Source organism: Phoxinus phoxinus, assembly GCF_949152265.1.
Source record: "Phoxinus phoxinus genome assembly, chromosome: 25".
NCBI classification, from domain to species: Eukaryota; Metazoa; Chordata; class Actinopteri; order Cypriniformes; family Leuciscidae; genus Phoxinus; species Phoxinus phoxinus.
The window spans coordinates 8,371,236-8,387,474 of NC_136900.1; the positions used below are offsets into that span (position 1 = coordinate 8,371,236).

General features: G+C 37.1%; 1 protein-coding gene across 1 annotated transcript; it reads left to right on the forward strand.

Moving 5' to 3' along the window:
- The first annotated feature begins 249 nt into the window (after nt 1-249).
- Nucleotides 250-16,130, forward strand: mpi (mannose phosphate isomerase). Its single transcript, XM_079604024.1, has 9 exons — nt 250-302; nt 578-705; nt 3,864-4,064; nt 4,144-4,285; nt 6,004-6,183; nt 9,622-9,795; nt 10,803-11,011; nt 12,732-12,899; nt 15,847-16,130. The coding sequence occupies exons 1-9, from the start codon at nt 287-289 to the stop codon at nt 15,988-15,990; spliced, it is 1,362 nt and encodes a 453-aa protein (XP_079460150.1). The 5' UTR covers nt 250-286; the 3' UTR covers nt 15,991-16,130.
- The last annotated feature ends 109 nt before the right edge of the window (nt 16,131-16,239 follow it).

A 16,239-nucleotide genomic window follows, 5' to 3' on the forward strand; every position in this document is an offset into this window, starting at 1 on the left:
AAGTACTTCGTTCTGTTCATTTTTATTATACTGAATGAAATTGTCTCTATTGTTTTAATATGAATAAATCATTATAATATAAGAAAAACGTATTACATATTTAACCTCCTTATTTTGTTACCTTAACTAAACCCTTAGATATTCATATAAATAGCCTAGATTACATTTTAAAATAAAATGTACATCCATTTTATTTCACATTATGATTTATATTTATTTACATCTAAAGGCCCGTGATTGGTTGGCAATCTATGACGTCACCTGCGTGACTGTCAACGTCGCAGACATGGCGGAAGTGAAAGGTCAGTTTAATCTCACTTCACATTTCATTCTTTATTTTACAAAGCGTTCAGTGACAAGCAGCGGGTTAAAACAGAACTGGTTGTTATCGTTGGTTTGTGTGTCGTTTGGGTGGATTAGTTATTTATCCGGTTGTTCGTATTTGAGTGTGTAACGTTAAGCGTTTCTCATCGATGTGAATCACATCCATTAATTCATTCATCCATATGACATCAGATTAATGTGTTTGAAAAGCGTATTTTATGTGCGTATCTCATCAGTGTCTGTGTGTCCGCAGTGTTTCCTCTGTGCTGTGTGGTGCAGAACTACGCTTGGGGTAAAGTGGGCCAGGACAGTGAGGTGGCCCGGCTCGTGCTCGGTGGAGACCCTCAGGCTCTCATCCAGGAGACCAAACCCTACGCAGAGGTACAGTGTGGATCAGACCCGGAAAACTCAATCCCTCACACTGACTCTCAGCCAAACCAAACCTCAAATTACTGTATATAAAAATATAGATTTCAAACTGATAGAAATGTCATGAAAAAAATAAAAAGAATGTTATGTTTGTATCTTCCTCATGGATAACTTTTTGATATGGCCTGTGTTGTAATGAAAAATAAAAACTGCACCGATATGAACATTTTGGCCGATACCGATAACCGATAATTCTTTATATTTGAAAGACAATATATTGGCTGATAAATCTAAATCCAAATTTATATATAATTTTTGAGAGATTGATTAGAAAAAGTCTCACCATTAAAGGTGCCATGTGTAAAAATTGAGGTAAAAATATCCAAAAAATGAGCTACACGCATCAAAAGAATGAGAAGAAATAAGGGCAATGATGTCATTAAAAAAATGTCAAGTTATAGTGCTGCAGAGATATCAACCTTAATTAGCATTAGCATTACTAGCCACGGCCCGACAGGTGTTGTAATACCAGTTTCGGCCATGGGAGGCGGTATGCGGACAACATAACCACCAGCCAACCTGCAATACACGAATAACTCGCACGGCTTGTGGGCATACTTGAACCTGATGTCAATCGTGTGGAAAGTACAGCCCACTACTTTATTTCAATTCAGGGAAGAGAGCGGAAGGATGGCTGAAGCCTTTGGCAAGAGACCCCTACAACCACCGCGCTCTGAAGCTCAGATCAGATAAGAAAAGGACCGCTCGTCACGGTCCGGGCTCGAAAGCGCGGGGGACGGCGAGCGAACTGCAGCGCATAGCCCTGTTTTACAACGTTCGGCACCCATTCTGACACGCCCGGGATCGCTCCCCATGCTTTCGCACGCATAGCTAGGGGCAGAATGGTCTCCGTGTTCTGACCGCCGCACTGCGCGGGTTCGAGAAACTGAAACGGGGGTATCAGCGCGGCGCGCGCGCCCTCGTTGTCTGAAGAGTGCTGCTCGCTGACGACAGCAGCCGCTGTTTCACATTCAATGACTCGGTCGCTAAGGACGGAGAACAATTTGTGGCGCGAACAGGTCATTTCTAGCCTACTGTATCTTTCAACAGTGTTCGTTTTTTTTTATACTATAGTAGAGATGATCGGTTCACGTGCGCTGTCTGATGTTTACTGCATCACTCGACATGGAGAGGTTGGGTAAAGTAATAATTACAAGAGCTTCACGGTTATCAGATACAAGCATTCAACGGCCCTGTAGTATATATATATATATATATAAATATAGGTTATTTGTGTTTACGCACGTGATATCAGGAAGCAATGTAATAACGTTACATGTAATACACACATGATGGCGATGCACAAATCGAGTGTGTGTGTGTGTGTGTCACAAATCATTATTGTTTCTTCAACTTATTAAAATATCTTACTTTACTGCAACTATCTGTTTCTGCTTTTTTATCATATTTATAGTGTGTGATTTATAAAATACCATATCCTACATCACATATTTTGATATGTGAGGTATACTGCCCCCATCTGGTATGGAATGTGGAGTATGACTTGATTTTTTTTTGCCAGACAATTACACATGGCACCTTTAAAAGCCATGACCCAAACACACAATTATAACGTTCTTATTATAATTATATGCAGCTTATATGATATGTTGCACTGAACTGTATTTTCCTTTTTTTTTAAAGTGATTTCAATCATATTTCAATCAATTCAAAACCATCATGGCGAACAGATGCGCATCTGAAGTGTCTCAGCTGAAGGAAATAATACATTATTTATCAGCTTTTATATATTGTAGCCAAATTTTCTTATCGGGTCGATAAAGATAACATTAAAAATGAACATATATCGGCCGATACTGATATGGTGGCAAATCGTGCATCCCTAATAATAATAATAATATAAATAATAAAAACGTTCAAATTGTGTTAATAGCCCTATTCAGACTATAATTGTTTCTCATGGTGTCATAAGGTATTTTCAACATTTTCATCCTATTCGAATCCACATCTCAATAAGAGATCAATTAAAAATTCACTGTTTTAATCCTTTTTGACCACTGCCGAGTATCATACGATAACTGTTGCACTTCGGATGCATTTTAAAGATCTAGCCTAGACTTTTATTACTGAAATCCTGGAAGAACAATATTATTGTACACATTTGAATAGGCCGCTTTATGTTTACCTCGTGCAAATAAGAGTCTGTATTTATTTATTTCCACCAGTTTCCACTTTCTGAGGTAAAATACAAGACAGAAAAACACAGTTTATTGTGCGGCTGTCGCACACATAGTGTATCAGACTTTAACAAGCGCAAGTGTCTCTGAAAGTAGCAGCTCACTTAAAGGTCAGCTTGACATTCACTTTATCTGGCAGTCTATTAATAAACCCACAGCATGTGTTCAGATCGTCAGACAGTCTATTGTGCTATAAATAACTATAAATAACCTTCTTAAAGGACCCTTCATTTTGACATTCACAACTCAAAAGTTTTTCATTTTTTATTTCATTACTTTTGCAGCAATTATGCACTTCACCCACTGACCTCTATATATATTTATACTACAGGGCCGTTGAATGCTTGAATCTGATTGGTTGACGAACGTTCTGAGGTGTGCAATTATTTTCAGGGAACCGCACGGCTAAAGTAGTTCCGGCAGGTCTTAACCGCATTACAGTTCCATATCACTGCGCGTAGTCAACTGTAATAACGGAAAAGAGGATACAATTCATAACAAGAAAACTGCAGCCCCATGCGCTTGATCTGCAATTTTCAATGTCTAACTTCACAATTAATGGAAACATGCAGTTTAATTTTAATAAATAACGTATAGTCCTATATAATCAATAGAAAATTAAACTGAATATTTCAATAAATTGATAGTCCTGCTGCACGGGTTTTCGTAATTATTGCAGATAATATAACAAATAAATAATTATTGATAGGCTATAGTCTACTGTCACTAATAGAAAAAAAGAATTAACGAATTATTTAAAATGAATTGAATAAATAAATAAATAATAATATTGACGCACATCTCTCTCTCTCTCTCTCTCTCTCTCTCTCTCTCTCTCTCTCATAACTGCATTCATCAAGAAACAAAATGAATCTCTGATCACTACATCTTTGTTTTCTGCTGTCTTTCAAGCTTTGGATGGGTGCTCATCCCAAAGGCGACGCTCTCATCAAAGACAACAGGATATCCCAGAGGACACTGGGACAGTGGATTGCAGATTTCCCAGGTTGCCTGGGGTCGAAGGTCAAGGACACATTCCACGGCCAGCTCCCTTTCCTTTTCAAAGTGCTGTCCGTCAACACGGCTCTGTCCATCCAGGCGCATCCCAACAGGGTGAGATTTCCCTCATAGAAATGTACTCGGGTACGAACAGAACGATTCGCTGATTTATTTTGTCCTTGTCTCTTGACAGGAGTTGGCTGCCAGACTCCATGCGCAGTTTCCTGAACATTACCCAGACAACAACCACAAGCCGGAGATGGCCATCGCACTCACTCGCTTCGAAGGGCTCTGCGGCTTTCGGCCAATGGAGGAGATCTTGGGCTTCCTCAAAGGTGAGTGTTTAATAAACTATACGATATTCCACTCCATTTACATAGTTATTATTATGTTTTTCTCGTTGAATATCCCGACACCTGGAAATATGTCATATTGCAGAAGTTGAATGTGTTGCACACGGATGACATTTGTCTGCAGACTTTTTAACTTAAATCGTCTAAAGCTTTTAAAATTATGGAACTGTTTGTTTAATCATTATTAACCAGTGATACAGAATCAGTGTTAACTTCTCTATATTATACATGATTTTGTTTTGTACTTCACTGTACTCATGCAAATATTTTTGGGGAAATTGTACTAGAAAAATTCTTTTACTAAGCAAGTTCATTAAGTTTAGAGAAAAAATATATATTTAAATTGCTAATAAAAAAAAATTCTAATGAAATCTATCAATCTATAAATCTAATCAAATATATATATATAAAATATAAAAAAAAATGTAATAAAATTCTAATGAAATCTATAAATCTAATCAAAAAAAAAATATATATATATATATATATATATATATATAAAATATTTTTAATTTTTTTAATTTTTTTAAATAAAATTCTAATGAAATCTATCAATCTATAAATCTAATCAAATATATATATATATATATATATATATATATATATATATATATTTAAAATATTTTTTTTTAAATGTTATAAAATTCTAATGAAATCTATAAATCGAATCATATATATATATATTAGGGCTGTCAAAGTTAACGCGTTAATTAGGCGTTAACGCAACATCATATTAACGGCACTAATTTTTTTAACGCGCGATTAACGCAGCGCGTATTTTCAGTTTGACCCGTGGCCCAACCCTAGTTGGAGAAATGGAGATACACAGTGTTGCCAACTTAGCGACATTGCAGAACCCTTTAGCGATTTTTTTCTCTTCAATAAAGCGCACAAACCTTTAGTTTCTGAGAATCGCCGGTAGGCTACTCTCCCAGCACGCGCGCACCTCTCTCTCTCTCTCTCTCTCTCTCTCTCTCTCTCTCTCTCTCTCTCTCTCGCTCGCTCGCTCGCTCTACGTCTCGCGCGGTAGAGAGGAGCAGCGCTTTAATTCAGTTTAAAAGAGCTGCCCTGCCATGCAAAAATCTAAACATATTTGTTTTAGTAAATTGCTCAGTGCAAAGAAAGAGAAGTAATGCGAACCTGGTATGTCTTTATTCTTTCTTCATGTGTCTAATAGACATGAACAAGTTCTTTGAAAAACATCTATGACCTTTGAAACATGTCTCGTCTTCATGCTCTATGTTGACTATGGTTTCAATAATAAACATACATTTGCATAAAGCATCCATATTTATCCATGCCCATAATGATTAGAGTATTATACAAACTTGAAAAGTATTAATTTAAGGTACATTTAGAACAAATAAAAAATGTGCGAATAATCGCGAGTTAACTCATGGCAAGCATGCGATTAATCGCGATTACATTTTTTTAAATATTAAAAATAATATAAATATTTCAATATAAAATATATTTAAATGTATATATATTTATTTAAAAACATTACCACAATATCAGTAGCATACGTAAGTCGCTTTGCGTCTGCTAAATGATTAAAGTTAGATGTTAAATGTAAATATTAGTTCAAACCATGCAAAATATTAGCAATGAACATTTTTGATTGACTTTTCTCAGTAGAAGTGCCTTGGCTGCTCTTATGAACACTGGTTTACTAAAGAAGGTCTGTGTGTGTTTTTCAGATGTCCCAGAGTTCCGTGCGCTGATCGGGACTGAAGCCGCTGAGGAGCTCCAGAGCGCTGTGGGAGACTCGGGCCGGACGTCTCTCGCTCTGAAGAAATGCTTCACCAGAATGATGAACTGTGAGAAGAAGCTGTTTGTGGATCAGCTCAACATGTTGGTCAAGCGAATCTCAGAGGAAGGTGAGAGGAAACCAGCACATTATTAACATGCTAACATCAAGAGCTGTTCTGATGAAACTCGTCAGACCTGTTGGCTGAGTTTAAAATTCTTCTTTTAGTTTTTAAACCCTTAAAGGGGCGGTATAATGCCCTTTTCAGAAGATGTAAAATGTGTGTGAGAGAGTGAGATTGTGCGTGTGTGCGTGTTTGTGTGTGTGTGTGAGAGAGAGAGAGAGTGTGTGTGTGTGTGTGTGTGAAGTTTTAGCAGAAAATACCCCACAGATATTTTTAGAGGTCGACCGATTCATTGGTTTTGCCGATTAATCGGCACCGATAGTTGACTGGTGGAACTATCGTTATCGGCAAAAATATATACCGATAGTTTTTCCTGGTTGCGTCCATTGCTGGAGCGGCTGAGAAGCGCTGCTGTCATTCATTACACAGTGTAAGAGCTGAGAAGGGTCTGCTGGCATGATGCAGTACAAGAGCGGCCTCTAGAGGTGTAATAAAAACTCGTGCCTCGTGTTGTTTATTTCGACACGTGATTCTGCGTGCTGCACTGAGAGCACATCCTGCGCGGAGAGCGCTGACATCAGACGCGCGTTTAAAGCACCGACAGCTCAAATGTATGTATACAGTACATTTTGTCATATCATAATAAAGTGATTCATTTGTTGACTAAATGCTGCATTAGTAGAGAAAGAACAGCACAACAGTATGTTTGTTTGCCTTCGAGGCTGAGAGGACGCTAACATTAGTAGTACCTCAAGCGGTTAAAACACTGACAAACATAAACGTAAGTCCGACCCGAATCATTTCATGTCACAATTGTTACCTCTATTTGCATTAGTTCATATCCAGCTGGTCACTTTTATGCATTAAATATGCAGAGAAGTTGCATATTTAAAGCTAGAGACGTAAGCAAACTATATGTTCATACAGCCGACAGAAACATAAACGAATCAGAAAAGCATTCGATTTCGGTTATTTATTTTTTTCATCTTCACTTTAATACAAATTTTGTTACTTTTTTATTAATTAAGTTGGCTTGAAAAGAACAGTTAAATAGTTACATTTTTGAGTATTACTTTTTGTTTCAGTTTGAATGAATGTCTTTTATTGACTTAAATATTTATTCACATTTATATATTTATTTAATTTAGCATGTTTTCATGGTTCAATACAGTTTTTTTTATTTTTATAATAAAGTTCAGCACTGTTTTACTTGGAGTGTTATGTTTGTTTTTATCCAGTATCAATTTTAAAAACTATCGGTTCATTAATTGGTTATCGGCAATATGGCCCAAACCTAGCTATCGTTATCGGTAAAATCCACTATCGGTCGACCTCTAGATATTTTTATATAGTATGTTAAAGTTGACACTTTTTGAGGGTGAGCAAAAACACACAGTTTTGTGTCTGTCCCTTTAAATGCAAATGAGCTGCTGCTCCCGGCACAGGGGGCGGAGCTTCAAGAGCTCATGCACTTATACCTCACACACACACATGCACTGAACATTTAAAAACGTTTAGCCTTTTATGTTCAAACCGAAGTCAGAAAGATGGAGAGACTCAAGAAGTGACAACATGTAGAAGCAACAGGACATTTCTGAATGGTTAGTTGATGAATTTGTCGCTTATGTGTAGTTATCTTCTAGTCATTGATTAGCATATTCTGTCTTGATAATCTATAACTCGTGTTCTGGGGGCGGGGTTTATGTAAATTCTAGGGTTGATGATGTCACTAACCCGGGAGGAATGTCGTGTAGTCTCTACCAGCCGTTTGTTGTAGTCCTTAAAAAACTATTTCTTTAAAAGCAAATATCTCCCTTTGCTTTGAACTTTGAGCGTCATAACTTTGCAGATGTTGTTTATGATCAAACAGCAACATTACACACTAACTAAAGTTAGAAAAGTGAAATCATAATCAACCACCCCTTTAAATATCTGGCACCGAGCAATTTGTCTGAGCTGCTCTATCTACACAATCTGAGATCTGGTGAAAAGAAACTTCTCTCTGTCTCTTCCGGCGTATATCAGATCGGCACATTTTTAAATCGTCTCTTAAAACCTTTTTTTTTTTTGGCTTTCAATTCACTGTGGGCTTCTGTCACTGTGGGCTTCTGTCACTGTGGGCTTCTGTCACTGTGGGCTTCTGTCACTGTGGGCTTCTGTCACTGTGGGCTTCTGTCACTGTGGGCTTCTGTCACTGTGGGCTTCTGTCACTGTGGGCTTCTGTCACTGTGGGCTTCTGTCACTGTGGGCTTCTGTCACTGTGGGCTTCTGTCACTGTGGGCTTCTGTCACTGTGGGCTTCTGTTCGTACAAGGTGCTTAAAGTGCTTGACGTACTTGAATTTGACTTTGAAATTGAAGTCCTGTAAATTCCTTAAAAACAGCCATATTTATGAAGAGGTACTTGAAAAGTGCTTGACTTATTTAAATACAATACATATGAAATAAAAAAAATTCAAAAAACACAAATACAATCTTTTCACGCAAAATGAACACTGCAGCCCGTCTGTTAACCCCCCATCAGACCTTTTCTCGATACGAAGTTGTAACAAGGTTAGATGTTATGGGAAGAAGGAGGCGGGAACCGGCGAACATTCAACAACTTTAATAAATAAACAAATACAAAATGAAAGTATAAGCCAGCAGTCCCTCGCGGACGACTGCTGGCTACAGAAACAAAACATAACATAAACTCAGGCCTGTCCTCTCTCGCTCTTCACTGTCGTCGCTCCTCCTTTTATGCCTCCGCTCCTCCGTGAGAGATACGCGACCGGTGCGTCGCGCAGGTGTCGCTCATCATTAATCACGCCACCGGTCTCGCGCCGCTCTCACGTCCCTCGACCACGTCCTGCTCGCCACAGAAGTATGCCAACATTATAATATAAAATATTATTTATTGAACAATAATAGCCATTATAAACGTTGTATTTAATATATATAGGTCAAACTCGAAAAATTAGAATATGGTGCAAAAGTTCATTTATTTCAGTAATTCAACTTAAAAGGTGAAACTAATATATTATATAGACTCAATACATGCAAAGTGAGATATTTCAAGCCTTTATTTGTTATAATTTTGATGATTATGAAAACCTTTTCACAATATTCTCATTTTGCCATAATTAGAATAAGCCATAATCATCAAAATTATAACAAAAGAATGACCTTTTGCACCATATAAAATTTTTTCGAGTTTCACCTGTATATTATTAAATGCGTTGTAAGTTGTATTTTGGATACCTGAGTTTTAAAAATCCTTAAAAAATATTAAAGATATTGTTTGATAAGTGCGTTCTCTGATAAAAAAAATAAAATTAAATAAAAAGTAGTGCTTGAAAAGTTTCTTTTTACAGTATCTGCACGAACCCTGTTGCTGTTTTTAAATGTGCTATCTACTGTATATAAATCAAACAAACTTAAAACGTGATCCGGTTGTTTTGTCCCAGAGGCTGCAGGGAAAGACTCCTCCAGGAGTAACGGAGAGCTGCTGCTCCGACTGCACTCCCAGTATCCCGGGGACATCGGATGCTTTTCCATTTACTTCCTGAACCGGATGGTGCTGCAGCCGGGGGAAGCCATGTTTCTGGGAGCAAACGAGCCTCATGCCTATCTGTCTGGAGGTCAGGGGTCACCTCATTAAACATGTTTCTTCGACATGTACCATGATATATCTTTGGAATAAGTCTGAAAAAACTCAATATTTAAAAAATTTGTAGTTGTATTTTCTGCTTAATATTCCTAAATCATTCTTTGAGCAGGTTGTGGAGTTGTAATTATTATATAAAAGCTATAATTTTTGTGAAACATTTAATGCTCATTAATATTCATTTAGTTGTACTTTTTGTGAAATAAATTAAATAATATACACATAATATTTATTTAATGTTCATTCATATTCATTTATTCAATGTAGGTTTTGTTGTTGTACTTTTTGTGAAATAAATTCATCAATATTCACTTAATAATCCATAATATTAATTTATTCCAAGTAGGTGGTGTAGTTGTAATTTTTGTGAAACATGTTCATTTAATATTCATTTATTCCATATATTCAATTAGTTTTTTTGTGAAATATATTCACTTAATGTTAATATTAATTTAATGTTCATTCGTATTCATTTATTCCATGTAGGTTGTACTTTTTTGTGTGATATATATAATATTTAATATTAATTTAATAATCCATAATATTTATTTAATATTCAGTTGTTCCATGTAAGTTGTGTTGTTGTACTTTTTGTGAAATATATTTATTAATATTCACTTAATAATCCACAATATTAATATAATATTAATTCATTTTGTGTAGGTTGTGTAGTTGTACTTTTTGGTAAATATGTTTATTAACACTCATTAATATTAATTTATTCCAATTAGGATGTGTTGTGATCTTTGTGAATTATATTCATTAATATACATTTATTTAGGTTGTACTTTTTTTTGGTGTGAAATATATTATTTAATATTAATGTAATAATCCATAATATTTATTTAATATTCAGTTATTCCATGTAGGTTGTGACACACTTTTTTTGTGAAATATATTCATTATTCACTTAATATTTATTAATTAGCATAATATTCAGTCATGTGTATCTGATGTTTAATGGTTCTCTGAACCCTGCAGACTGCGTGGAGTGTATGGCGTGCTCTGATAACACCGTACGTGCCGGACTGACTCCCAAATACATCGACGTGGACACACTGTGTGAGATGTTGAATTACAGCCCGGCTCCGGCCAGTGCCAAACTCTTCCCCTGCGTGCGGGACAACAGCGACCCCTGCGTCTTCCTCTACGACCCTCCTGTGCCAGACTTCAGCGTCATGAGAATACAGGTGCGCCATTCATCACGATCCCATACAGAGCAGGTGTCATGGATACATATGAAGCCGCTTCACTTCTACCATGCAGGATCAGTATTTCTGTATTTACAGTATTCCTTATTATCACAGAAGTACTGGGATAAAAGTTTATAGTTGGGATATAAACTCTGATGTCTATGGTAGCGAACAAAATAGAGCAAATCACCTTTTGAAAATAACATGATGCTTCAAATAGAGATTAATAACATTATGATCCATCCAGTAATGAAACAAGTGAAGTCATGGGCTGCACTTTCACTACTATATAGTAGGCGAAAAACATTATGTGACAAAAGAAGTATGTCCGAGTCTGTACTCGGTGTGTATTCAATGGACACTTTATTATCCCATGAGGCCACGGGAGAGGATTTGTGAATGGAGGTGAAGTGACTCAACAGACGCTGGTAGGTCACATGACGATGACAACATGGCGAATGTAGTACGTCCGGATTACATTCATACTATATAGACATAATGTAGCCCCGCCCCTTTTCAGCGCTGCGCTTGTTGTCTTTAGTCTTCCGGTCTGTATTTTCACAGCGATCTTGCGTATTTATGAATGAACGGCTCGTTTTAAAATCTTCCCGGTCTACTGACATTTGTTAAGACATCTGCTTTAAACATTACAATCCTCATGATAACTTTCGTTAACTTTACATTAAGTAAATCCACTTCAAAAGCGAATTACTCCTGGACAGCGATCCCATAGAGATATACAGAGCGAGTTCAAAAGTTCAAAGACCATAGTCTAAAGATGGCAACGCACTTGTTTCTCTGGCGCGTATAGGTCTATAGAACGTACTTTTAGCGGTCATGAAGTAATAACTTATTTAAAAGAAGTACCTACTCAAGAGAGAATGCGATTTTGGACACAGTCGTTGAATCATTCATTCAAGAGATTAATTCAAAAATGCTGATTCATCCAGCAATGAAACGAGAGTGAGTGAGTGAGTCATTGAATCATTCATTCAAGAGATTCATTCAAAAATGCTGATTCATCCAGCAATGAAACGAGAGTGAGTGAGTCATTGAATCATTAATTGAAGAGATTCATTCAAAAATGCTGATTCATCCAGTAATGAAACGAGAGTGAGTGAGTCATTGAATCATTCATTCAAGAGATTCATTCAAAAATGCTGATTCATCCAGCAATGAAACGAGAGTGAGTGAGTCATTGAATCATTCATTCAAGAGATTCATTCAAAAATGCTGATTCATCCAGCAATGAAACGAGAGTGAGTGAGTCATTGAATCATTCATTCTAGAGATTCATTCAAAAATGCTGATTCATCCAGTAATGAAACAAGAGAGTGAGTCATTGAATCATTCATTCAAGAGATTCATTCAAAAATACTGATTCATCCAGTAATGAAACAAGAGAGTGAGTGAGTCATTGAATCATTCATTCAATATGATTTTTTTTTCTTTTTTCGAATTAATTCGATTTTTTTTTTAATCGACTGCAGCAATGAACATTTTGTCAGAACCTCTATTAAATGACATGTTATTTTGTTTAGTTGTCTGTTCAGAATCATGATAGAATCGTTATCTCTCTCTCTTTTTTTTAAAGAATCATGATTTTCAGTTTATCCAGAATTGTACAGCTCTAATATTAAAATTCTAGTAATATTATACTCATAATAATGTTCCTTGTGTCTGTAATTCACATAATTCTCCTGGTGTTGTCCTCCAGATCCCCGCCTCCGAGCATCAGTACACTGTGAGCGCGCTGGAGTCTGCCGGGATCCTGCTGGTAATCGACGGAGAAGCCGTCGCCACGTCTGCTGCCGCCCTCTCTGACATCACTCTGAAGCGAGGCTCCGTGCTCTTCATTTCAGCCAATGAGAGCGTCTCGTTACAGGTGACATCATCGCGGGGCATGACCATGTTCAGGGCCTGCTGCTTGCTGTAGGACACTTCATAAACGTCCAGCGTCCATCTGTCCGGTCCTAATATAAACCCACCGCTCAAACAGTTCAAGTAGAAACCATGTCCCCATGTTTTTGGCTTCATCACGAACTTGCATGACCCCTCTTTAGCCAAAAAAATATGATCATTATGATGACATTTAAGTGTTAAAATTGCTATGCTAAACTAAAAACTAAATATAATTAATGAATCGGTTTGAATTATGATTGAGGTTCTGCGTGCATGTTCTTTTAAAATATGTAAAAGTATATGAATTCCTTTTAGTCAACATGAAACGCTGTTCACTACGGTTTTAATTTAATAATGTGACATATTTACCAGGGAAACGGGATATTCAATCAGATTTGATTGGATGGTGAAAAGTGGGCGTCCCAGAATAAACTCAGACCAGAATGCGTTTAAACCACCAGCATGTAATGAACTATTGTAGCGTTTTAGAAATTATGTTTTTCCTACAACCGTAAAAACCTAAAACAATAGCTAGCTGGGTATTGGTAGCCCACACTAGCGGTGATGTCAGCAAATATTCAGTTACATTTTGCTGAAAGATTATAAAGAGACAAATCATTTTTTCTCTTTCGAATATCTTGCACTGCTGAATCATTCATAATAAGACCAGGAACACGTCTTAAAGGGGCTATGTGTAAGAATTTGCATGTATTAATCTCTGTTTTATTGCCTATGTGTGAACGGCTCGTGATGAAACTTAAAAGATGAGGCCTTCCCCGTCTTCCGAAGTTGCCTATGAAAGCCTGTCGATTGATTTTTATGCGAAAGACTCCGGAACAAAAACAAAAGGATGTGTACACTTCCGTTCAACGACACATGAAATGATTTCTTATGTTCAGGATAGTGCCGAAAGAGCCATTCTGTACTGTAATGTCAATGTGTCATGCAAAGAAAAGGGATTAATTCAAACTATAGTCTCACATCTATATAGTCTACACTACACTCAGATATATCTTAAAGGGGTGGTTGATTATGATTTGACTTTTCTAACTTTAGTTAGTGTGTAATGTTGCTGTTTGATCATAAACAACATCTGCAAAGTTACAACGCTCAAATTTCAAAGCAAAGGGAGATATTTGCTTTTAAAGAAATCGTTTTTTAAAGGACAAGTTCGGTATTTTACACTTAAAGCCCTGTTTACAGATCGTATCTGATGAAATAGAACGGTTAAGATTAAAATTTGGACACATGCTGCTGTCGCGAGAATTTTAGGTTTATTTTCACTTTTGTGGACCTATTTTGCCAAACGCGTCACACCCGTGATTCTTCCGTTGAGAGCTTAAATAATAGACACTCCAGCCCAGTTGGTGGCGATAATGCACCTTTGCCAATTGCAAGCAAACCGCTGGCATTTCATTGAATACACAGAAAAAGCAGAAGAAGAAGCAGCGGAGTAATACCTAAAATTCTCGGGACAGCAGCATGTGTCAATTTTAATCTTAGTTCTATTTCATCAGATACGATCTGTAAACAGGGCTTTAAGTGTAAAATACCGAACTTGTCCTTTAAGGACTACAACAAACGGCTGGTAGAGACTACACGACATTCCTCCCGGGTTAGTGACATCACCAACCCTAAAATTTACATAAACCCCGCCCCCAGAACACGATTTATAGATTATCAAGACAGAATATGCTAATCATTGACTAGAAGATAACTACACATAAGCTGCATAAATTCATCAACTAACCATTCAGAAATGTCCTGTTGCTTCTACATGTTGTCACTTCTTCTCGAGTCTCTCCATCTTTCTGACTCCGGTTTGAACATAAAAGGCTAAACGTTTTTTAAATTTTCAGTGCATGTGTGTGTGAGGTAAAAGGACACAAGCTCTTGAAGCTCCGCCCCCTGTGCCGGGAGCAGCAGCTCATTTGCATTTAAAGGGACAGACACAAAACTGTGTGTTTTTGCTCACCCTCAAAAAGTGACAACTTTAACATGCTATATAAAAATATCTGTGGGGTATTTTGAGCTAAAACTTCACACACACACTCTGGGGACATCAGAGACTTATTTTACATCTTGTGAAAAGGGCATTATACCACTCCTTTAATGAAATATCGTAACAATGTAACATTAATTACCTCATCTGTCGACATGAAGGCGGTGAATCGCGGAGCTTGTGCTTACATACTCCTATCGACATTAAATCCCGTTCATTCTCAATGGACGTTACGAACACGAGCAATATGTTGCTGGCTGCAGTTCACTTAACGGCCACTAGTGTCGCTAAAAACAAGGGTTTCTGAATTTGACACACAGCCTCTTTAAGAAAGTAGATGGGCTCAGTTGTGATTTCATGTTGACACATATAAGTTAAATGCATGATCAGGGATGCATGATCACTCACTATTGGCTGCAAGATATAAACATTTAATGAAACGAAATTTGTTCCTTTTAGAGATGATTTTTTTGTTGCATAAGGACGTATAACATAAAACCAAAAATAACAAATTAAATTTTTCATAAAAATCTGGTAGACTTGAGAGCAATTTTAAAGTTTTTTAGACTTTTTTTCATGGCATTGCTGCTGAAGATCATCGCGTCCGTGTTGCAGACACACTCTTCCATGAAGAACCTCATGGTGAATCAGTTTTATGGGTTTATTGATCACGACGTTCTTTGCTAAATGAGCGACAGACACAAGTTTTGGGATTTGATTACCAGTGCTACTGATTTTAAAATAACCCTGCGACCTGAAAAAGGGGTTTTAATACATGTGAAACTTTATAACCGATTTTTATTCTCCCTCATTATTTACTGTATGGCTTGATCTGTGGTTTTGCTGTAGTTAGTTACTATTTGCACTAGAGAGCACAAAGGATGCTGGGAATTACCGGCACCCTGATGTTTGTTTACTGTATTTTTAGTGCCCTCTTCAGATTTGTACGTGTAAAACCAGAAGCCTGACCTCAACCCTGTTGGCCTCCGGGATTATTTCTATATTTTTGGAGCTGTATTATTCTGAATTATGGGATCCAAGCATGCGTTCGACGGCTAAAGCGAGAGTCTGAATGAATGAATGTATGAGACTTTCTGAGCTGTAATGGAGCATGTGTCTGATGAGAGGAACTGTATGTAACTCTAATCTCTAATAAATAACGGTTCTGTAATCTTTCACCTGCTCAGTTTTTATGGCCTGAATTTATGCAACCGGTTTTGCAGACAAAGGTTATGTTCCATTGATCATTCAGCCTGGGCTTTAATTATTGGCTTGTTGACATCGACTTTTATTGGATCATCTTGTTGACTTTTACACAGAG